The 26,163-nt window shown below is 37.0% G+C and overlaps 1 protein-coding gene across 1 annotated transcript; it reads left to right on the top strand.

The window, feature by feature from the left end:
• Positions 1–3,284: 3,284 nt before the first annotated feature.
• LOC124154402 lies at positions 3,285–20,596 on the top strand. The gene is made up of 7 exons (XM_046528105.1): positions 3,285–3,457; positions 7,955–8,049; positions 14,834–14,952; positions 16,308–16,459; positions 17,093–17,243; positions 19,995–20,157; positions 20,261–20,596. Exons 1-6 carry the CDS (start codon positions 3,427–3,429, stop codon positions 20,140–20,142), a joined length of 696 nt encoding a protein of 231 aa, XP_046384061.1. The 5' UTR covers positions 3,285–3,426; the 3' UTR covers positions 20,143–20,157; positions 20,261–20,596.
• Positions 20,597–26,163: the final 5,567 nt, after the last annotated feature.

Raw genomic sequence — 26,163 nt, 5'->3', positions numbered from 1 at the left:
AATTCAATTGAATTTTTAATACTGTGCTTAGGTTTGAAAAAAGAAAGTTGCCTAATTAAAGTATTTAATTTGGCTGCTAGCTTATGGCAAGGGGCCGTGAAGTGTGAGACAACCGGTCTAATGGGGATACCCACTTTGTGAGTTTTAGGTAACCCATAAAATCTCCTATACACAAAATTAAAATCTGAAACCCCTAAAAATCTGAAAAGTAATATAGTATATAAAATGTCATGTCTCGATTGTAACACTTGCTATATAGGACAAACATCACAATTAGGGAGGTGCAAATTTCCACCCTTTGTTGAGCAGGTTCATTTCTTCTGATGAAAAGGAATGGTCGGACAAGTTCACTACACGGGGGTGGAAGGACAAATCCTCTGTCACTTTAACTGATGGAACAGAAGTGCTATTTTTTATAGGGTGGGAACTACACAGCTGAGAAGAACACAGTCCCTCAAGTTTCTTCTTCAATGTCTTGAGCATATGGACATTGAGCACACTAACCTTAGACCTTACATTATCCTCAAAGGCGAGCCATTCACAACAGTTGAGTGAAGAGGCTAGATCTATATGGAGGAAATACAGGTAATGCGATAATGCATCCCTAATCCCAAACCAACACTTCAGTTCACGTTGTATCCATAACTTCTTGGCCGCTTCCACAGCTTCCCTCGCTGATTTAGAGTTTAATTTGCAGCACATATTGACGTATTTTGGAATAACGCCTAATTTTAGGCACTGGTTATTGAAATACGCGTTTAGAATGGCTACGCGAAATTTGATGGAGAGTTTAAAATATAACTTAGCCTTAACTGCCTTACTGGCATTACGAGCGTATAAAATAGTTCCCGGCTTAATTTTGTGGAATAATGACACATCTATGATTAAAGCACAAATGGTCATATCCACACTTTTATTTATCACTTAACCGACCATGGTTTCGACACTTAATGTCCACAAGGGTTTTCCTTTTTCCATTTGACTAAGATTCATCGCTATGTTAAAATTATAGGAAATATTAAGCGAAAATTACTATTATTTCAACTTATAATATATATCTTATTTTAAGACGGTAAATTCAGAGTTAACATGACTGGGGAAAATTTCTCTTTCGGTCGTCCATCATAAACAAATTTGCAAAGGGAAATATTTTAGACTTTTTTCCACTTTTCCCGATGCCGGACCACTGGGCAGCGGTATCATTTGGTAATTTTTGTAGCATACACTTCTTTCCTTCATCGCAATTATGTTAAATGATCGAAAAATGCATATCTGGTACACGCGTATAAGTTCAGGTAATTTAAGAGTACAAGGATTCCAAGCCCGTTTTCACCATTAGAGAAGTATTAACTTAACTTGAACCTTTGATATCTGTGGATGCATACTGGAATTCCCTTTACAGCTGTTTGAAGGAGAGGGTGGGCGATGGTTAACTGTCACGGATCTTTTGCTTATATAAAGACGGTTTACGGTAATTAGCCGGAAATCCTGTGATTTATTGGGCAAAATCCTGTATTGTGGATATAACAAAATCCCGTTTGTAACAAAAGGCAACGATGGTCCCCTAAAATTCGATATAAACGAGTGCTCATGGATTTCAACGAGCCTACAAATAATTTCTGAAGCAATCATTCCCAGCCCGTTTCATCGGTGTTTATTTCATTTCTTGATTGAATGGTTGAACGTTCAAGAGTTATGGCATTCCAAAGAAAAACAGAAATTACTCTGCCAATTTCTTAAGGATGTAAAAATAACCTTCTTATAATAGGTTGGAATCCTGGTCAATTCTAATGATTTTAAGCTAGAAAATTGACAAGTTCTTTCCAACTTAGCCTTTAATCATCGACTATTTTCAATACCTTAACATTTCAATGCACTGAAACATTTTCAAGTCTTGTAAACTAGTTGATAATGAAAGCTTAAGTTGTAGGAAGAAAGATGATATTTTTCCTAACTTAAAATGGAATTCTACAATGCTAAATCCTGAACAATTCAGTGCACCCAATGATTTTCTCTACGTAGAATTACTTACGTTGGACTCAACGGCGGCTTCTTAAAATTTTTCCGATTGGCTATTACTATGATACTTCCTTTAAAAAAAAAAGTATTTTGTTTTATTTAATGGCTTGATGTTCTTAACAGAAAATAGTGTAACTTTGTTTTCGTGATTGATAATGTCAGCTTACCTGTACCTTTCATTCTGTTTTCAGATAAACATTGTATTTATCTAAGATTTTACACTTTCCCGGCGAGCAACAGTAAAAACTCTTCGCGGTTGCCCGAGAAGAGTTTTTACATTGTATTTATTTGTCTTCAATTAGCCGAAAATAGCACGTTTAAGGTCTTTGCATCGAGGGAACCTTACAGACAAAATTAGATCAGTACTTACCACAGTGAGTGACATACTGCGCATTTTCTCTGGCATTTTTTACTGCGATTGGTATATCAAACTGCGATTAGTTTATTACGATGTGATAGGTATGATGCTAAAATTAACTGAAAAAAGCTGTTTGCGGAGGAAACTCCTAATCAGTTTTTTTATAGCAATCAGAACATTAAACTGCTGATAGCAAAAAAAAAACTAGAAATTATGTTTTTAAGGCAATTATTTCAAAGGAATCAATTATACACAATCCTGTTAAATTAATGAAATGTTTACAGCACAAATATTCCATCTAAACTTAATCAACAGAAGTTACTCAAGTTATTTCGCAAAATTCGCCAACAACGAAAATACAAATTCATCATGTCTAGCCTAACAAAGCCTCAGACTTAGGCCGTGGATTTGAGACTTGGACATCATCATATGTTTTTGGAAATGGCTTTCTATACCGAGCATAGAACCACCATTGAAATCATGTTAAATTGCATTAGGTTCTCTAAATTGACTTGAAAGTGAATAAAAATACACAGACAAACCGAATACTATAGCGCCTATTTTTCCCATTGAGCGCCTATTCTCCCATGCATGAGAAAATGCGTTTAAAACGAAGAACGTTTGAGAGCACACACTTCATGGAAAGTGGGCCACCTGCTGAACGTGACTCCAATCCGCGACCTCTGGTTTGTAAGGCAAGGATTTCTCCCCGCCGCTATCGAGGCCAGTATTTTTCTTTCTACTATTATGGCTGGATTGGAGCTGGTTCTATAAAGTTTCCTAATCAAAATCGCAATTTTCCTGTTCTCCTTTGATTTATTTACGCAACAACATTGAGAATATTCTTGCGTCATTTCTCAACATATATACGCAAAGTACGCGATCATAAATAAGATACCAGCTGGTCAATATTGTTAGAATCATTCTGGGTTGAGCTGAGTTGCTTGCCGAACAGAGAGCGCTCGATTTTCCTCGAGTTTCGGTTTACTTTACCAACATTCTGAAGTTATAATACTATTAACATATACATTATCAAGTGCTACCAAAGCATGGCGTCGACGAATCAACTATTTATATTCGGTGAGTAATCAGCGTTTTAAAAAGTTGCATGCGAAGTTGGGATGCATATAATTTTAAACCATTGGCAGATTTTTTGTTATTGAGTCTCTCAAATCAGTATTATGTGACTTCTACGACTTACTCTTTACTTAGAATGCAAATAGGCTGGTCATAGTGCAAAAACTACATTTTTGTGAAGAGCATAGAGCTTTGCAGCCACTAATACTTGATATTTTTATATCAAATATGCAATAGATACTTAAAAAAGATCTACTTATAGCACATATTGACAACTAACCTGCAAAAATGATCAACAGTCGCCCACCGACTTAAAATCCGCTCATCCAGGAGCCCAAAATACGCATACGCTCAGCTGGCAATAGGCAGAGCTCAATCGCTCACCGCCGATGCTTGTGGAGTTAGGGGAGAGTTTTTGTGGTCCGGCTAGTGCCAGCTGAGCGCATTCGTATTGCTTGGCTCCTAGATGAGCGGATATGAATCGGTGGGCGATTGTTGAGCGCCTGTGCAGTAGAGGTATCGATACATGTGCTTAGAAAGTTTAGAAATGTTAGAAGCGGAAAGTTGAAACGTGCAATTCGTCAGGAAAGGGAGCCAAAATTGAACCGATAGAACGGGAATGATTAGTTATCTTAAAGCCGCGCAACTTTGAAGAGTGGCGATGAACAACCTAAACTTTAATACTTATGCATTTCTCTTCATTCTCAGAGAATTTATAAGACGATTTGATACTTATATATGAATCAAATGGAGTTCTTATGATGCTCGCATATTCTTGTAGGTATTTTGTGCGACTGTTAGTATTATTTAACACTGTTATACAGAGGTTGATTCTGTCGATGAAATTCTTTGTGAAGCATATTCTATCTACTATTAAATCATCCTTTTTTTTGATCCTTATATCCACCAACTTTGTCACATGTGACTTTCAAAGAAAATTCATTCCCGCTTGATTTTCTTCGACTGATTACCTTGGGGAACAATTATTAACACATTTTCTGTTGATTTCAATTTTTGAGCTACTTTATGATAAAAAGGGCATGGTCATTACGAAACAGTGGTTAGTTTTCTCCTGAGTTTTTTCACTGCACCGTATGTGATTTTGACCTATATATATTCTGAAGCTATAATATTAATATAAATAGCATCAAATGCACCCTAGGCATGGCGTTGACGAAACTCCTATTTATATTCGGTGAGTAATCAACGTTTTAAAAATGTTGCATGTGAAGATGTGATGCATAGAATTCTTAACCTTTGCCAGGTTTTAAATTATTGAGTCTCTGAAATCAGTGTTATGTGACCTCTAGGGAATATTCCTAAGGATGCTAATAGGCTGGTTTTAGTACCAGAATTACTTCTTTGTGAAGAATATAGCTCTTTCCAGCCGCTGAGGTTTGATTTTTTATCCGAGATGCAATAGATATTTAAAAAAAGGTCTATTCTATATTAAATACATATGCTTTGAAAGTTTAGAGATGTTAGTAGCGGAAATTTTAAACATGCAATTCGTCAGGAAAGTGAGCCAAAATTGAACCGATAGAACGGGAATGATTAGTTATTTTAAGCCGCACAACTTTGAAGAATGGCGATGAGCAACTCGAACTTTAATGCTTAAGCATTGCACTTCGTTCTCAGAGTATCTGGAAGACGGTTTGATACATATATATAGATGAAATAGAGTGCTTATGATGCTCATATATTTTTGTAGGTATTTTGTGCACTGCTAGTATTATTTAACATTGTTATATAGAGGTAGATTCTGTCAATGAAATTTTTAAATTTGGGATATATATATTCTTTCTTCCATTAAATCATTCCTTATTGTGTTTTTCCTCTGAATTTGTATTGTTGGGATCCTAGATGAGCGGATTTGATTCAATAGGCGACTTTTGAGCGCTTGCGCAGTGGAGGTTTAGATACATTTGCTTCGAAAGTTTAGAAATGTTAGTAAACTTTGAATTTACGTGTAACTATAATGTAAACCGCCATCGTACAGTGTGCACCATATTGGCACTTAGCTGCAGTTGCACTTGCAGATGCATTTATTAAATGAGGGGGGTTTGTAGGCAACTGGTACAAGTGATATTTTTCTCTATATAGAGTTAGGTATAGAAATTAGGTAAAGGCAACGAACGGGATTAACTAGATACTTAGAAGCGAATTTGATTTTATTAAACTAAAAAGTTATTAGAAATGTTTAGCGCAAATTCGAAACATGCAGTAATACTAACTTTAGCTCGCTTTCCTAACATACAGCAATGCAGGAGCGTTAGGGATAGCTCTCAAAATTTACAGTAACGTTAGGAATACCACTCTTACGAAATTCTGAAAGGCCCCATCGATCCCGTGAGTGCAAAGTATTTTATTCAAGATTAAGGGCAACAGAAAAATAGCGTTTTGCATTTTTTTGGCCAACCGGTAGGTTTAATTATAAAAATTTCTACGAACAAAATTGTAAATCAGGCAATTCTCTACCAAATTTTCATTATACTTTTTTCTCCATGATTAAAGCACAAATGGTAATATCCACACTATTTTATTTATCACTTATCCGACCATGGTTTCTACACTTGGTGTCATTTTCAAGGTAATCCACCAAAAAACTCTCTCAGTACATATACCCATTCCAAGGTAGGAGATGGGGAGCATATGGAGTTGGAGTGAGGGGAGTGGGAGGGGGAAACAGTTTAGGTGAACAAATGAGCCAAGACCGGAACCAGAAGACATACAACAAGAGGAGATTGAAGGTCAGGGTTTTGACGTCATGGGGAAGCTTAACTTTAACAAAGGTGAGTCCGTACAAAATAAAACATCATTAGTAGGTCCATCCGGGCTGTTGGCAATGTCAAAATTTTCCATAAAATCTAATTTAAGCCCTTTGTCAATATAATGAAAAATGTCTGTGTCAATATCGCTAAAATGGTTGTTCAGGCATAAATGATTTGCAAAACAAGATTTTCCGTCATCATACATAAAACTTCGTCTGTGTTCCTTCTCTCTGTCTTTAAAGCTTCTACCGGTCTGGCCAGCATAACACAAACCACAGTCCTCACAATTTAATTTGTACACTCCACTTTTGTCCATACAGTCATAATTGTCCTTAGAATTGAATAAAATCTTGTCAAGCGTCAATGGGTTATAAAATGAAATATTGTAATTGTTTTTATTTTTAGAGAAGACATTCTGGAGTTTATACGAAATGTTTCTAATGAAAGGTGGTTAAAATTACCCGCTGGGTCAAACTTATATGGTCTAAGCGTTGCTTATATGGTCTTAGGGTTAAGTGATAAATAAAATAGTGTGGATATTACCAATTGTGCTTCAATCATGGATGTAACATTATTCCACAAAATTAAGTTGGAAACGATTTTATACATACTTTTTTCTCGAAGATTTACCATTCTTGAGAAAAAATCCGTTCGAAAGTTAGCCCGAGCTGTCCAATAATGTTCGGAGAGGGCAACAAAATAGTCATGCACATTAAGGAGTTTTGCTGCGAATTTTGGATGAAAATATTAGCAAAAGAGACGAATTGCGGAGAATTTCATACCCGGCTTGTTGACTCATATCTCATACACTACATATACTCACTAATATCTGTGCCTGACTGTAAAAACTCTTCTCGGGATACCGCGCGGGTAACACTATATAAGAGCGCCGACGTTTCGGGTACCGACTCACTTTCCATGCTCACGGCTCTGTGCCTGATTGTTTAGAAAATAAAATCACTTGTACCCCTAGGCTTCTCATCCCCTCATAGTTCGAAACTAAACAGTATTTCAAAATATTTTTTTTTTCTCTTAGCCTTTGGGGGGAATCTTATATCCTAATCTCCCCATAGTTCATCTACATCTATATAATACCCCTCGAGCCGCCTAAAAGGCGTGTGGCAGGGGATGTTAGGACACCAGCCGTTTACAGCTTAAAAAAAAAGAAGTACTCTAACGAGGTTGGTACTAGCGTTTATTAAAGTCCTTTATGGTTCGGGGGAAAAACGAATTCCCATATCTATCCGTTCGGCAAAACATCTCTCTTAATTTATCGCTTCTATCGGACCTGGAAATGTAGTGTGGCTCTAATATTATGTTCTCTGTGTCGCTCTTAAAGATATCCATTCTCAATTATTCAAGCAATCTAAGCCTAGCGCGCAGCCTCCGAGTCTCCAACGGCTCCCAGCCTAATTCGCTTAACATCTGGGTAACGCTGTCTGTACGCCCGTAGCAGTTTTTGACGAAACGCGCAGCCTTCCTTTGAATTTTATTCAGTTCGCGGATTAAGTGTTTCTGCACGGGATCCCATACGCTCGCTGCATATTCAAGGTGCGGTCGGACGAGAGCGAAATAGCACCTTTATTTCACTTACGCCATAGCTACGCCACTAGCCCTCACTATCAATCCTTCTATCTTCACCATTCTTCTATACCACCACATTTCGAAAGCTTCCAACCTGAATTTTTCCATAGATAACTATACTACCAATTCAAATTTTATTCTCCAGGACTTTTTCTGGCATTTACAACGATCACAGTCGCTGAACCTCCGCCAGCCCACCTGCTAACTGAGAGCTTTCTGGAATGCCGGGAAAGAAGTAACGTGAGTTATGGATCAGAATCAAATTATGTGCCATTTTTATTTCATGAGAGTGCCGACTTTATCATAACATTATAACGGCCACTGTAGGCTTATTATTGACATCTTGTTCTTATTGAAACCGTATACCAATCACTGCGTTGACAGCTCACACATCACTCCTCTGCCCGGTGGAATAGGTCCAAAAACGAATATTACAAAAGAGGATCCTCAAGTCAGCCTCTAAATTTGTTGTCATCCACTGCGCATTTAAATGGTCTCACAAAAATCACCACTCGCGTTACTGACGAGCAATTGATAAGAGTTTCAAGCGGAAATAATATAAAAGACTTATTGATGGAATATAAGGATATACCATCAATTTTATGTAAGCTTAATGCTATTCCTCGTAATTACAAAGTACTATGTAATATTTCTTGGAGTTTAGGTCAATTTTAAATCAAGTTGCAGCCAACGTTTCATTTGTTTTTAAATCATCATCAGGGCCATATGATAACCTAGGTGTGGCAATACCTTAATATATATTAATTTTTTTAATAATTATGTTATTGTATAAAAACCCGATTGCACCTTTTTTATGTATAAATATTGTATATCGTTTTAATCTTTGTATTTCATATTGTTCATACTTTTTTTTACATAGCCCTGATGATGATTTAAAAATAAATCGAAAAGTTGGCTGAAACTTGTTTTAAAATTGACCTAAACTCCAAGAAATATTATATCGTATAAACAAGGTCAAGAAAAGAAAGAAAAAAAATAAACAAAGCACTGAAAAGTATTGGAAAAAACTGCATTGAATTGAACTAACATTTTTGTAAACCGATTAAGATGCGACCAAAGTGGAAACAGAAATCACCCTTGTATGTTATGAGATTGGACCTCCTCTGTGCAGTCCCATTGCTTCCAATCTTTGATGTTTTGTACCCATGAACATTTTCTTCTCCCTCTTGGGTGCTTTCCTTCAGCTCTCCGTTCTATGATCACGCTCAGAAATTCATTCTTTTTATCCTCTCCGAATGCGGCTAAGATACGAGATTTTCCTCTTCTTAATAAACTTACTTAGAAAGCGATCAAGGCCTGCTCAATGCACAACCTAAGAGTTTGAAACGCTCTTGATATATGAAATTTTGAAAAGCCATCTTAAGTTGCTTTCCCTACACATTCCGGCATTAAATATTACTAGCCTAGCTGCTCTTTTACAGCCCTTGATATTGATGTGTAAACGTTAACACCGAATTGAGCGAAATGAAATAGGGTGGAAAATTTCTACAGCTGTCTTTATTTTATAATAATAAATTACCACAAGGAGAACTCGTCAACGATTGATATGAAATTGGCGATAATGTATAGATTCCTGCGATTTGGTGTAGATGCTGAATTGTCCATATTCTGAAGAAACACTTCCAAACTGTTTCTGGGGTGAAGTATTTCCTGCTTAAAATAAGGAACGTCACTCTAACATTTTCCCTGTTAAGTACTTAAAATTTAATAATGAGCGATGTGTTTTTTATTTTTACTTAAAAAACTGCATTTCTTTCTACGCAAATTAGAGGATACGAGCGTGATCCGCCCGCTCCCAGCGGGCTTCCCCCGCTCTTTTCAATGCAGGTGCACAGAATAATATGGGGGATTGCTGGGGATGCTATTGCCTAGGTTCATATTAATTGGAATATTTTCACCATCTCAGGTTATTCGAGAAGTGCCGGTAAGATCGATAGGCGCGTTTCTAATTTAAAAATGTAGAAAAAAGGCAGGGTCTTATGTACAAATTTAATTGGAATGTTCATGTACAAATTGAGGTCAGAGGACCTCTTTAAACACAACATTGGAAGTAATTACACTATAATCTGATAATAGGGCCATTTCATCTCAAATCAGGCAGATAGTGCAAAATCATGTCAGGTGACCCTCACCGATTTCTCTGAAATTTATATATGTGAAAGCAGTATCCTTATGATGAATAACGATGACTTTATCTCTGCTCAGAACTGAACCGTCATAAAGTTACCGCCCCTTGAACATTGCAGTGTCAGGCCTCGGAGTAAAAAATGAAAAATCACATAAATGCTGATTACTAAGGAACCATGGCCCATAAAGCAGTGGTTATTGTTTTATTTTGAAGAGAATTCATTTATGCACATTATGGCATAACTTGCAAGTCATTTGAAGCAATAATTAACAAATAGGACTTGTTTAAACAATAAAAATTAGTCATTATTTAACAATTTATTACTAAAAAAGGCCACCTTTTATTTTCTTTAAAATTTCTCAGCGGGTAATTTAAATGTTCTGCTTTCAATTAAAACAATAAAAAAAGGTAGTATTTTTATACTTTTTGTTTCAAGGCATGTCAAAGTTAGGCATGTTTTCGACTCTTTTACACCAAGATTGCATACCTTCAAGGGGGTAAAAATGCCGTTTCTTTCTACTTAGCATTCATAACAGTGAAAAGTTCATATCGGAATGATTGGTTACATCTATTGAGTGAAAGCAAGTTCAATCTTGTTTACTTCCATGGCATCCAATGTGTGCAAACACCCACTGCTACTGGCTGGAAACGGTGAATGAGTCGCAATTTGCATGTCTTTCTTCTACTTTGGGCCATGTGGAACATTTCGATGGACCATGTGGATGCATAAATGAGACACTAATGTCATTCTCTTCTGAAGACACTGCAGTGATTTTTGAAATTGACCAGGTTTTTCGGAAACACACAATGAAGTCATTCATGGTGAGATTTTGAGTACTGTACATATGTCATTATATCTGAATTTGTTAGTGTCACAGCCCGTTTGATTGTGTGGATTACAGAGCGAGCTTTAGTTGTCCCATGTCTGTTAACTACCAAGCATGAAACTGTTGATGCCATGTACAGGTGCTACTTTCACCTAATTATTTTTTTGTCTAAACTGAGCTTGTTAACATGTATAAAATGCAAGTTTCATATTGGGCAAGAATTTACTAACTTAATGAAAGTGATAAATGTCAAATATGTACTTCATGGTAAAATAATGTCTCAGCAGCTTTTGAAGAAGCGAGAGTGAAATGTCTATGAGTGACCATGTTCGAATTTTATCATTCTTTTCCACAAGATAATCTAAACAACATAATATAGCTGCTTTTCCAGTTTCAACCAAACATACGATTGACATATCATGCAGAGCTAAAAAAGCAACTAGGACTAAGGGCCAATGCTGATGTATACTGTTGGCATCCTCTTCCTCATTGCGCTCAATCAACATTGTGCTCTCATTTTACTTGCATGATGATAAAGATTGCTCTTGTGTAACCCCTAATAAGCAAGATGTGTTCACTGCCATTGAGAATCATTCAGACAAATTCATGGCTGAAGTTTAGGATTGAACCAAGAAAGGTGTGTATCACCACTATATCCGTAAAATAGAAAGGGAAGCTATTCAAAAAGAGAAGTTGGTAACACTAATTCATGGTGTGACATTGGTACTTCATTTTGAATTTTTCCGAGAATTAGAGTGTGATTCTTCCAGATTAAGTACAACCCTATCGCTGGCAAAAAGTATAGATATCAATATTTACCTGTATGGAATATAATAACTAAGGTATGCAGGCACTTCAGATGATTTCTCACATGACACTGCACGTGCTTTTCTTAAGATGAATCATACAGAAGAACAATAGTGTAAAAAGATATCATATGGAGAAATGAATCATATATATTTTATAAAAGTCAGCTGCTAATTAAAAAAAAACTTTGGGAAAGGTCTTAAACTGGAAAAAAGTCATAGATGGTTGTTCAGTGCAAATGGTCATGGGTAGGGGCCATCTGATGGAGTTGTATAAATTGGTCAAAAATTATGCCACAAACTAAAACTTGAGATATTTCAATTGTTGCAAGTAAATTCAAAAAATCCTTTGTCGAACATGTGAGTATTTCCTTGCCTTATATCAAACTTTTGCATTTAACACATGTTAAACTAGCCAAATAGGGTAATTTCCTGCATCAAAGAAAACGAAAGGCATTGATTGCGATTCGTTACCCACCTTTAGTGCATTCATAATATGTTTACAATTTATTTATTTTTAGAAATCCCTGTTTAAACAAATGCCAATGGTCAATTTTAACCTCATTTGAAAAAGGTCAGATTGGCGGCGATGCGATACCACTCCACATGACGTCACAGGGACCTAGATGCTATACGAGTATATAGGAGTTTTATATCATCTTAGATTACCAATGTATACATGAGGCACAGAGCTCAGGGAAACATCCCTTGACAATCACCTATTAAAAATGTCTTTGCTCAGAGAGTTTCCTTTGTTTGATAGGGTATTAATAATCCTTATTTAAACCAAGCACTACCTGCAAGAAGGGAACTCTATGCTACCGCCATGCTCGGCAGTAAGCAGCCAGAGGTAACACGGGCTTTTTGCAGCATTCATACTCAGGCGTCGCGTTTTCGTACGCTTGAAAATGTTCACTTTTCATTTAATTGCAAAACAGATATCATCATTTAAAAATCTAAAAGCGAGATATAGGTACTCCAGGAGTAATAATCTTTCGATTTAGGCAATAAACAATAATAGGAAACCACCCTATGTAGACAAAAAAATGATTGGGTGAAAGAAGCACATGTACATGGCATCAACAGTTTCATGCTTGGTAGTTAACAGACATGGGACAACTAAAGCTCGCTGTGTAATCCACACAATGAAACGGGCTGTGACACTAACAAATTCAGATATAATGACATATGTACTATCATTTGCAAAAGTCTTGCAACAAATCGAGCGGCGCCACTTTCGCTCCACCAAGATTGTGCCCGGAAGTTGTATAGTTTTCGGGTGTATGCAACAATCCAATACTAGTCTTCATGGTTCAATGCATGGAGAACGGATCATTGGGTGGGTGAGGTATTTTGTCATCCTTTTCAGTCTCGGGATTTGACCGCTTCCATTTAAGTGAAATTAATGTTCATGATATTCCCCCAAACACATTGTAGCATTTAATGCAGTAGGAAAGATCGAAGGTAATTCCTCGGAGAGATTTAAAAAAGTTGGTTCTTTTCGAGTGATCTCAGCTCTTTTCAGAGAGCTGGAAATCACGAGTCGTTCACTGTGAACATGGCAGACTTTTGTTTACATCTATCGACTCGGGTTGATGTTTTAATACAATATCTACGACATATGATACAAGGCAGCACACATTGGATGCCATGGAAGTAAACAAGATTGAACTTGCTTTCACTCAATAGATGTAACCAATCATTCCGATATGAACTTTTCACTGTTATGAATGCTAAGTAGAAAGAAACGGCATTTTTTCCCCCTTGAAGGTATGCAATCTTGGTGTAAAAGAGTCGAAAACATGCCTAACTTTGACATGCCTTGAAACAAAAAGTATAAAAATACTACCTTTTTTTATTGTTTTAATTGAAAGCAGAACATTTAAATTACCCGCTGAGAAATTTTAAAGAAAATAAAAGGTGGCCTTTTTTAGTAATAAATTGTTAAATAATGACTAATTTTTATTGTTTAAACAAGTCCTATTTGTTAATTATTGCTTCAAATGACTTGCAAGTTATGCCATAATGTGCATAAATGAATTCTCTTCAAAATAAAACAATAACCACTGCTTTATGGGCCATGGTTCCTTAGTAATCAGCATTTATGTGATTTTTCATTTTTTACTCCGAGGCCTGACACTGCAATGTTCAAGGGGCGGTAACTTTATGACGGTTCAGTTCTGAGCAGAGATAAAGTCATCGTTATTCATCATAAGGATACACATGTATAAATTTCAGAGAAATCGGTGAAGGTCACCTGACACCCCCCTGCCTGATTTGAGATGAAATCCCCCAATACTTGATTAGCGTTTTCCTTAATATTTACAAAAATATTTTGAAAAGATCTTACCCTAAAGAATGCTGCATAAAGTTGGCCATGAGAGAATACAGGGTCAGGCAGGAATAAGCCGGCTCTTTGACTGACCCTGAGCCTTGTTAATAGTCATCGCATAGGAAACCTTAATGGGAAATTGTCTGCGAGTCAAATTAAAAGGCATGACGGGATTCGACGGCGTTAACTGTATTCTTAGGATGAGGACAATCTTGCCGGAATCGATTATTTTTTTTAATTTTTAAAAATCAAATTTAGGGAACAATAGTAATATTTAGGAAGTAAGGGTTGCCGTCGCATGTTCTCTGATAAATTCTGTGCATTTTGGTATCTCATTTGTAGAGTTTGGTTGCGTATAAGTTGAGAAAAAGGTATCTATACAGTAGAAATAATATGGGGGATTGCTGGGGATGCTATTGCCTAGGTTCATATTAATTGGAATATTTTCACCATCTCAGGTTATTCGAGAAGTGCCGGTAAGATTGAACTGCGGCTAAATTTATTACAAAAAAAAGTGATTTAGACTTATAATTTGAATACGCCCTGATATGTATGCATGCTGCTTTCTTAAGGACTTTCACTGCTCAGTCACTTCGGTATTTGCCTATGTTTTCCTTCCCTCTTACGATGACTTATTCATGAACAATGTCATCGGTCTGAATTTTTAATAAGTCGTAAAATACGCATCAAATGGGTCGTTAATATTCGTCGCTAGAAAATAAATGACGAAACCACGACATGCAACTCAATTTTAAATATATTAATACTGCCAAAAGTTTAATTTCAAAGAGAAATCTTCGTTTGATATGCATTATCAAATAGAAAAGATGTATTGCGAACAAACAGTCAGATACTTACAATTATTAATCGATCAAATGATGAAATTGAAGCAGGCGTTAACATTTTTCAGGATCTTCTAGCGCCTGTACAACGATGTATCAGCGAAGAATTCTCACCGGACAAGGTGTACAAAACAAGAAGACTTTACAACACTACTACTGCATGTCTCAATTGCAAACACGTGTGTAGGTGAGCAATGTAACCTCATTACTTACTGGAGGTTTGCTGAAGTGAGATAAATTGTTCTAATGCATGAAATGTTTATGTAAATACCTGATTGATCACTGAAACGCTCTTGATCCATGAAATTTTAAGAACCCTTCTTAAGGAGCACATTTCAGTTGCCTCTAGTCTTTTCATTGATGTCTTCTTCATCTCAATAAATTGCACTTAATTTTCCTCGTAATGGTAATCATTAATTTATCTGTTTATAATGAATTTCCACAAAGAGAACTCGTCAACAATCGCTCAAAAATTATGTATTTATTTCTGCGATTTGGGGTAGATGCTTTTTAAATTTTATTATTAAAGGTAAATTGAATTATAATATAATTCATGTACAATGGAATAAAATGAATTATATTTTAAATAATATTATTAAAACGTAAAATTATATTTTTTCGCGTCAGATAATAATAGACAGAAATTGAAACAAAGAGACAGAAACATTAATACAGGACGATGACACAGTGCGGCGTGGAGATGGAATGAAGGCCGAAAACACATGGAAAATTTTCATCTGAACCGGGGATCGATCCACGGACCTTCTGCTTTCCGGGCAGATGCTCAGACCACCGAGATATCCAGGCTAATCTTATCTTCAGTGTTTTCGGCGGGGGTTTATGCAACCAATGCCCCCAAGATCTATATATACTTAAAGAGATGGCTCTGAGCATCTGCCCGGAAAGCAGAAGGTCCGTGGTTCGATTCCCGGTTCAGATGAAAATTTTCCATGTGTTTTCGGCCTTTATTCCATCTCCACGCCACACTGTGTCATCGTCCTGCATTTATGCTCTGTCTCTTTGTTTCAATTTCTATGGAAAGAAAGGGATAGGAACATGTAATAGAAAAAGGACGAGGATAATGGTGCTGTGGTAGATGGAAAAAGCCAGAAATCAGAGGGTAAAAATGCGGCCTGACTGGGACTCGAACGCAGAACCTCCTGGTTGCCGGCCAGGTGCTCTACCAGTTGCGCTACCAGGACGCTAAGATTTACAGTGATTTCAGCGGGGGTTTATACACAGGAAACTCCCATTGCTATGGCCCACAAGAGTAACCAATAGATGGCACTGGGGTAGCTCACGACACACCAACAGAAGGAATGGACGAGGACACAAGGATGACGAAATCATGGTAAATATAAGCGTCCTGGTAGCGCAACTGGTAGAGCACCTGGCCGGCAACCAGGAGGTTTTGGGTTCGAGTCCCAGTCAGGCCGCATTTTTACCCTCTGATTTCTGTCCCCTTCAGTATCTTGATTTCATTGTATTACAGTATTATATTGCGCAAAGAATGCTTATGCCATACTTGAATCATTCTTTCAGGAGACGAGAGCAGATATGGGAGTGCATGAGGCAAGGAGTCGAAAGCATGAAGGAACTCTCCAATAAATCGAGGATTATGCTTCCACCCAGCGTGTATTTGGCTGAGACAATCGCAAATTATTTCTGTGACAATGAAAAGGAAATGTTCCTTGGTAATTTTTGTACCTACGTCTCGGGATCACTTAACAGATAAATTCCAATTTGAAGACAAATTTCGGCAACATGCCATTATATTTTTAGCGCATTTTCTCATATTTGGGAGAAATAGGCGCTATCGTATTCGGTTTGTCTCTATATGTATCTATCTTTCCTCACTCTCACGTCAATTTACAGAGCACCATGCAATGTAACATGATTTCATTGTTGGTTCATGGTTTGGTATGGAATGTCATTTCCAAAAACACATGATGATGCCCAGGTCCATAATTCATGACCTTAGCCTGAGGCTTGGTTTGACTAGACATGACGAATTCTTTTTGTAATTTTCACGAATTTTGCCAAAAATTTGATGAAAATAACTTCAAAAATTTTGATTGTGATGTTAGGTATAAGTGTGCAGAAGAATTCTCAAGTCTTGATCTTTATCCAAGTTCACCTAATGTCGTTAAAGGATATCCATGGAAACCCAAGGTCATTCAATGTCACCCAAGGTCATATTGTATATGTTGACCAAAATTTATACGATATAACTTAAATGGAACTGATCTGTACAAGAGAAAATACGGTGTATGTCACTCACAGCAGTGATTACTGATCTTTTTTTTAATCTATTATCAACCTTTCAGGCCTAACCGACGCAGACATGAGGTGTCTCAACTTCAGTTGGGAACTTTGTAGTCCAAATTTAGACTTCATCAGTAACATGGATGCTGTTGCACTCTGCGATTTTGAAGATCCTGACGCTGCTAATCTGTATACGATGGATTACGTGTGCAAGTAAGTATATACTCATAATAATGAATGGACGGTCCTTACCGGCCGACTCACGATTTGGAAATCGTTAGTGCGATCAATTGATGACCATAATCACCCCGACGAACGATACAACCTTTTATCGGTATTTCCGACCGAATCAGTGGTCCGTGAGACCGAAGTCGTCGGTCGTGACTGGCCGATTTCGATCTTGATTGTAGTGACCGGCGATTGACTAATGGCGATTGACTTATTTAAGTGAATGGTTAACGGTGATCGACATCACTGAACGACCGGCTCTGGTAACTCCGGTAAAAAACTATTTAAAAACAAAACGTTAAAAGCCTGGCCCTATTTTCAGTGCATGTTGCAATAAAGGAGTAAAAGGTCAAATGTTAATATTTTCCAGTATCTGTAGCACTTGTTAAGTCAAGTAACGAAAGGAGCACGGTCTTTCTTTTAATATTTGTGTATTTTATTTAGCAGCGGGAGAGAGATAACATACTATTTCTTACCTTTACATAGTCATTTAGACTCTATAATGTTTATCTAGAGCCTGAATCACACGATATTTTTTTCAGTTCATTCTGAGGGACAGCTCCAGTGATCGCTTCAATGACGGTAGAAAAAATTGACCACCATTGGTGATCATTTTTCGCAATTGATCGGGGAATGGAAATCCTATCCCTAGGCACGTCCCTTTTTCCGTCGCTGAATCCATCGCTGACACCTTTCAGCCAATCAGAACATACGTAAGCTGAAAGCAATTGTAACACCAAGCTTCCCTTTCAAATTTAAGGCAGTTTTAATTACGAAAAATGATGGAATAAGCGATGAAAAAAAGGCCAATGTGAATGAATCACTTAGAAAATGATAGATCGAGCGGTTATTCTTTTGGTCCCTGGAAGCCTATCGCTGGAGCTATCATTCTGAGGGACGGAAAAAATGAACACGTGATTTAGGCTTTTCAGTGGCGTCCATTAATTTCATACGTGAGGTGATTTTTGTTCTTTTTGGACATACCTACTCTTCCCTCTCCTAGTGAGTTATCATGAGATTTGACTCTACCCCCTCCTATCCAACGAAATAATCGATGGATTTTTCTCCTCATGGAAAACTCTAACAATTTCGTTGCTAAATAAAGTATTAATGGTTAGTAGTGGGCCCCGTGCTCGCAATGGCAACGAGGGTATTCCCTAACCCATTCTTCCATCCATATCCCTACCTGGAGGTGTCGACGTGCTCCCTTCGTGGCGGTGCACAGTGGTCCGAAATCGAAAAAGCCGGACTAAAGTCCAAAATGGCATTTTTTGAGATAGAGACCGAAAATTTAGCGTAAATACTCATAAATAATTTAAGATCATACAATTGTATGGCATTTTACATGAACTTGATCCGTTGCTGAGATGGAGTAGCTCAAAAATGACCATAAAAAAAACGCACGATCTCGTTTTGATATCGATACGCGATACACGATATCGAATCTTTGATCTTAACCAGATGGTGTTTCGCTAGTATGAATTTAATGGAATAAAAAACACAATATTCCTTTGACCAGATTCTTTGGCTGTATTGTCCATGAATTTTTAAGATTTTTGTTCGCATAAAGATTTTGGTTTACTACACAGAATGGCGTACCATTTTTCCTCGTGGAACTTGAGATAAAGTAGACATTATCTTTCGTTTAGTAAAAACGTAACTCGGGTAGATTACATCACAGTGTGAAGCAGAAATTTGTTAAGAATACTACGAAGAAATCTTGGAAAAAAGTTTGCGACCAAGGAGATGAGAGAGTTTTTTTTTGATCGCGCGTAAAGTGTAAGCTACGCGACGCGGGGACCCTGAGGCTCAGTAACTGCGTTCAAACCGCGGCTCTCATGAAGAAATTCAAGGGTTTTTCGAGCTAGCTAAGGCGTTCGCAGCAAGAAGTTGTTGAGACGGCACTCAATTGAAATAAAATGTTGTGAAAATCTAAACATGTTCGACAAAGTATGGGTTCGTGATAAAAAAAGAAAGATTTTTGCAAAAATTGACTGAAACTGGCAGGATGGCCGACGGGATATCTGGTACCAACATCGCAGAACGACAACCACAACACTGACTTCTCCTAAGTTACGCAAATATATTTAGTTTCATGTTTCATGAGATAGAGACTGAAAATTTAGCGTAAATACTCATAAAAAATTTAAGATTATCCCATTGTATGCCATTTTACATAAACTAGGTTCGTTGCTGAGATATATATTTAGTTTCATAGTTGGTGAATGGTTAGCCATGGTATGTCTTCAACTGTTCAGTGTGCAAAGGTTCGAAGCAGTGTTGAAACTAGTCATATATATTACTATAAATACCTTTTTTAAAATCACGTTTCACGTTTGCAATGTGCTGGTGCAAAAGTTTGCTTCATTTTAGTCCTATGTTTCATTTTGTTCAACATTGTTTTGCAACTCTTTTACGTAAATAACAAGTAGCCCGAGTAATTCACTTGACTTCAGCCGTTGCCGCTCCAACAGCCTTCAGCGATGGATATTACAGATCTCGGACAGGTTCATTGCGGTGTTCGAATCCCGATAATCATGAGTTTGGCCTCAGAATAACAAAGATGAAATAAAATTTCTTCGAAGAGCATGAGTTGCGCGACTCAATTTTTATATTTCTCAAAGCTTCTGTGCTATTTCTAGAGAACCTTGAGTCACTGCTTGATTTTTATAAATTTATGATAACTGCGAATATCACTTCTGATAATGTAACTAATAACAAATTTTTTTTTTACAGGAAAACGGCCGATTTTTTTGATTGCTCCATTAGTGGTGCTTCGACATGTTCAAGAAGATTGGCCACTACATTTACTTTATTAAAATATAAATTATTGATCACCGATTCCTGTGTTCTATATTATGAGATGACTAATGAAGTAAGGTGATTTCTCTAATGATAGGTATGTATTTATCCACGCCATTTTACTGCGATGAGAAAGATAAGACGGATTGATGTTATCACTGCATCACTAAATTTTCATTTTTTATTGTTTTTAATTTCAGAATATAAATTTTTCGGAGATTTTTACATCAAGATTTATATACTCATTGGGGTAACCAAGGTTACAGACGTCTACCCCACCCATTCCCATAAATAAATTTCCTGGCATACTTCAATTGCAACCAGCTGAATTGGAATTAATTTCAAGAACTACTCAAAGAAGTCTATTGGTCGAGGAAAAGATCTTTCAGAGGCAAATGCTGGCTACTCCATGGACTTATAATCCGCCTCTTATATAAAATTATGATTATTTACTTTCTCGGGAATAGTATATCTGTTAAAACATTTATAAAATAATTATGATTACATAATGTCTCGGGAATAGCATGTGTTGCTCTTATTTTTTGTGTTCTTTTTATTATGGTTCCTTTTTTTGCTGTAGCGTTTTTTTATTTATTAAGTTCAGAATAAAAGAGTTTTATTTGCGTTTGTTTGAAATCCGGCTTGGTGCGTTCCATTTACCATTTTTTAAACTTATTATTCATTCATTTCTTATGTTCTGTTGTGTTATTTTATCGTAAAATATTACGCATTGATATTTTTAAAAATTCAAAGCTAATTGTTGTATTGCTGTAATTATCTATTTTGTTATTTTTGTGCCTGCTAATTGTCCTACATTATTTTTGTTCTTATGATTTTCTTTTCCTATACAATAAATATTTTCTTTCTATCTGTATTACTAACTATGACCATTTTCAAATAACTTTGCGACTGGACCGGTAGTGCAATGTCGCAATGTTTCGACCGGTGTCGCGGCAGGAGGCGATGTGGAATGGGGAGAGACAGCGTGAGACGCGGGCGTTGCCATGTTCTCTCAAAAGTATTTGTCACTGCATTTCAACAAAAGACTGTCTAAAAAACCACCCTTCTTGGAAACGCAGCTCACACACTCACGAAGACCACGGAGGTCTGAAAGCTTCAGAATTTCCCGGAGGTTAGACTCCACCTATCGCATTTCGCTCTCAGGAATTCACGTGCCCTCACCACAAGAAAAACTTGGCCGACCTCTCAGTGGCATAGATATTTTAAATGAACTCAACTCTAGATGACTGGAAATGCAATTGATGGTAGTGGTCAGTCAACCGGAGTAGATGCAACAATATCGCTTGTTCCGTCTCGTTATTTTGCCAATGGGAATAATTGTCTTGAGAAATAGTTTTTACTAGGTTCTGTAAAGACACATTGAATCCAAAACGCTCCAAATGGGAATTCTGGGCTTTGGGACGAAGATTATTCATAATTTAAAATTAGTATAGTAAGTCTGGACAAGCTGGATTTTTCCGCCCACTTAAATTGTTTTACTAAATTAATAAATAATTATAATTCAATCCACAGTTTATTCACAATACATCTCCGCTTTCTGAAAATCTAAGCTATAGGCTTGATGACAAGAGCGCTTGCTTTCCACCCCATGGCCCTTGGTTGATACCGCGAGGAGGCCAAGATTATTCAGAGATCATCCTATACCTGCTTGGGTGCAGAATGGAAATCACATTTAGTACAGCGATCTGTCCGTCGGATGCGACGTTAAGATGTGGTCCTCTTGGCACCTTTCTTTAAGTGCAGGCTATTAAATGGCTTTTTATGATTTATGATGGTATTTCTACAAAATGCAGATCTGACGATATACTACCATTGGCTTAAAACAAGATAGATCGCTGAAATTAAAAAATTTCAGCGATTTTACAAATTTAAATCTGTAAAACAATGCATTAAAATGCTGAATATTCAGCGTTTTTGGCTGACTACTCCCTTGACGACTGCCAGTATTGCTAATGTAGTTTGACATTTCTTACATCGATACAATTGGCAATACCAGCGAAGCTTTAAATTATGCACACGAGTTTATTTAATTTGTTGGATTTGCTAGGCATAGCATCGCACCGTTTACAACAAGGTTGGATCTCCGGTTAAATATGATTCGTAATTTGAACCCACAGCGGCTGTGCAACGTCACGTGATAAGTCATTTTAAAATTGTTGAAAAACTTAGTCGAAGTCAGCCAGAATATGAATGGAAATTTTAAGGAGAATACGTATTTCAACCACGAATCCCTATTATTTCGACTGATGTACCAATTGAATTCCAACAGGTTCTATTTCCTATTACATTACATTTTCCCAATGACAGTCAATAAGTCACAAGGCCAAGCAATGTCTGTTAGTGGCTTAGATTTAGCTAAACCGGTTTTTCACACGGACAATTATGCGTAGTAAACCATCAAGTCTGTTTTATTGGCTACATATGGACTCGCTAAAAATATCTTACACTCCATTGCACTGAGAGACAGATAAATATTCTTTTTTTCTGTTATGATTTCTTAAAGAGATGTAATTAAAAAGTTGTTGATGAAGATAATGAAATTGCAATGAATTCAAAAAATGAATGTTCGGTCTTTTGCCATTTTTACAGGTCGTTATCGTTCACAGCGCTCCATTCCTCTTTGAGCCATATGCCACATCCCCACTTATTTGCAATAAGTTAGTAATTTTTATTTGACTACCAAAATATTCACTAGAAATAATTTATTTGGCAAAACAACGTTTGCCGGGTTAGCTAGTATTAATATAAATTTTTCATATGATTTGCTACAGTTACTTGTTACCTTCATATCATTGGAATTCCCTGTCACAGATGATTATTTTCTGTTGGAAATTCTCACACTGATCGCAACTCGAATAGCGTAGAGTAAATTTAAATAGTTTAGTCGATATGATGTTTTCAATTCTTTTGTAATTTCAACAATATCTCGGGAAATATTGTCAAATAGCTGATAAAATCCGGCACCCATGCTTGGGGCGACTCTAAGTGTATTGCGGGGCAAGAGTCCGAATGGGGCAAGATTCCTTTTACGGAATATTTCTCTGAATGCCGGGATGATGCCACTTGTAGTAAATCAGTTTTGTTAACGTGACCAAATGTAGCACAGGATTTGTTTCAGGAGAAGGCTGTGAACGATAGAACGTGAGTTTTTCTTATTTTTTTTATTTTTACGCGAAGTTGATCTAATTTGTGGGACCGCGTTATTTTTGTTTGTGCTTTGGGCGTTTATTTAACTGCAATGTTTGTTTATTATTCCTTTATAAGCATTATTTGCCTCAGAAATTCATGAAGTTAGCAGGTTTGCAGATCACAATGTAGTTGTGCAATGGCGTATTAGGTTTAGGAAGCGCAGTTGGGGCAAGAGTCATGGGGCAAGTGTCCGCATGAGGACTCTTGCCCCACGGACGCTCACTCCTTCCCCACTTTATAGCATTGCTTTTTCTATGACCTCATATTGCCTACCATAAATATAACATGTACTTTTTTTAATAATTGTTTGGGGTGTTTTATTCGCAGATATGCATCATACTGCCTGTTGTCGTCCAAACTACCCGAGTACGGGCATGAGTGTACATTCCGTTGGTTCTAATTTTCCTGAGAAAGAGTTTGAAAAATGGGCTTGCAGTTGGAGCACCTCCACGAACTCTTTTGTTAACGACTGATTCGGGATTCATTAATCCAAAAATGTATATTAACTGGCCTAAACATTTAAGGAAAAATGTAAAACTCACTGCTGATGATCCAGTCTTGCTCATCTTAAACAACGATACCTCCTATGTTTACCTTTCAACGATAGAATTTTGTAAGACTAACTTCATCCAAATAGTTCATAACCTTCACATAGCTCGGACAGCAGAGAAAACTTTTTGCCTCACTGAAAAGTTTTAATATGACTCTGTGCGATAAATGATTGTCGTCTAACCCCGGAAAAGGAATCACTCGGTTCCAAGTAGCAATGCAATTTGGAAGGGCCCATGAGAAGCATCGAATAATAGAATATTGGGAATGTAACAAAGGGATTATAGACTTGCGGTATTTACTCACTTGCTCCATGCGTGTTTAGTGAGGTTGATTTCCTACCTTCATTGGCCTCAGACACGTAGGATACGAAACAAGGAAGAGATGAAATTTTAAAAAGAGGGAACTCCGGGAGAGAAAATGAAAATAGAAGGCGGAGAAACTTTTTTTACCCTAAAATATTCCTCCCATAATTCCTTTACCAGGTTTTGCGAAAGATATATGGTTCCGTGACAGATGGGATAACTTGGAGGATAAGAACAAACAAGGAAATAGAAAATATTATCCGAGGCGAAGACATAGTGAGGTTTGTGAAGACCCAACGGCTAGCTTGGCTAGGTCATGTAAAAAGAATGAGTGAAGAAAGGATGCCTAAGAAGATTCTGCATGGAAATATGGATGGAAAGAGAAAAAGAGGAAGACCGAGGAAAGATGGATGCAGGATGTGGAAGAAGACATAATGGCTATGAGGATTGTCAGATGGTGGGAGAAAGTGCAGAACAGAAGAGAATGGACAGGCGTCTTGAGGGAGGCCAAAGCCCATACTGGGCTGTAGTGCCAAGGAATCAGTAAGTAAGTAGTAGTAATTCCTTTACCACATTCATGTCCATACAATCTTCTTCAACCTTCCACCTCTGAGAATACTTTGCCTCGCAGGCATCGGGAGGAACATGTCTCTCTTGAGAACATTAGGCATTATCCAAAAGCATTGCAAGCGCAAAAGCGGCGTAAAAACTCAGCGTGGGGAAAATATTCTTACGAGTTCCTCCTACACCAAGACACTAAACGTGAAGATAACTAAAAACAAGGTAAATGGTTCCAGCACTAAGTGGCGGTTTTTTGACGGAAATCAGGAATTCACTTCAACGAAAAAATCCGACGTCTATGGAGGTTGTGGAAAATTGTACTCATATCCACTAATTGTTGATTAAATAACGTACTGTGAATGTAATAAATGGAGGAAAGAACCTTGCACCAAATATTCTGGAAAGAAAAAGTTTACATGGAATAAACGGTGATTAGGACTCTTGCCCCACGTGAGGGGCAAGTTTTCTATTTCTTTTTCTCTTAAATTTTGATGAATAACGGCAATTCTTAATATTTTTATGCATCAATGGAAGACAAGTTTAGCTTTACATGTAACAGTGAACAAATCGTGTAAAATAAAAATGATTGCGTAAACCTAAATGCATGATTTTTATGATTGATTATTAGATGCGTACCCTTGCCCCTCATTCCCCTGTATGCGGAGGGACTTAGTGAAGTCAAATTTTTTTGTTAATAATTTCTGGCGAGCAATAATGATGATTCCTTTATAATAATGTTAGACTATTACTTATAATAATTAATAAGTTCACACGTAATGACTTGTAATTCACAGGTTGTGAACCTGTGAGTTTTCAATCAATAAATTGAAGATAAAAATCAACACCTGGAATTGAAAAAGGAGACACCAAATAAGGTTCACAAAAATATGCACCATAAAAGCAATGTAACTGCACACCAAGTTTAGATATCAATCAAAATATATTTTTCGGATTGAATACGAGGCGTTATTATCCGTTATTATTGTTCTTATTTCAGGTAAGGGCTGAAAATTCTACGTCATGTCGTTTGGGACAATTCCGTACACCATGCATGGGGCAATACCGTACAAGGCGCAAGGTGTACGGTATTGCCCCGTGTTGAACGACAATTCCCCCAATAGTATTATAATTTTTCTGAGAAACTTGAATATTTAAATGCTTATGTGATTTATGAAGGGCCTTTAAATGTTTGAGTTGCCAATCCTCCCAAGTACAGGCTAACCACGATAATCTGAACATACGATAGTTGGAACACCTCAATAATTCAAACGACCTTCATCTGTCGTATCGTCAGTACTAATTATTGATTTTCACACTTTAATGCTAGAATGAAACATTTAATCGTAACTAGAAAAGGATTTGATTTAATTTTAGTTTTATTTTAGCTCACTATTAATGCAACTAAGATACGGGGTTGGTATTATTTTAATTTTTGCAAGCTATTGTGCTATGTTTTACTTATTTCGATGATGGAATAA

The sequence above is a fragment of the Ischnura elegans genome, chromosome 2, assembly GCF_921293095.1.
Source record: "Ischnura elegans chromosome 2, ioIscEleg1.1, whole genome shotgun sequence".
Lineage (NCBI taxonomy): Eukaryota > Metazoa > Arthropoda > Insecta > Odonata > Coenagrionidae > Ischnura > Ischnura elegans.
This window is presented reverse-complemented; position numbering and strand designations above follow the sequence as displayed.

What these genes read in the sequence shown, in the direction of transcription:
- LOC124154402 (XM_046528105.1), top strand. Translation starts at nt 3,427, where the DNA reads ATGGCGTCGACGAATCAACTATTTATATTCG. An exon ending in AATTGCAAACACGTGTGTAG is followed by an intron (nt 14,953 to 16,307) that starts GTGAGCAATGTA and finishes TCATTCTTTCAG; the next exon opens with GAGACGAGAGCAGATATGGG. An exon ending in ACGATGGATTACGTGTGCAA is followed by an intron (nt 17,244 to 19,994) that starts GTAAGTATATAC and finishes TTTTTTTTACAG; the next exon opens with GAAAACGGCCGATTTTTTTG.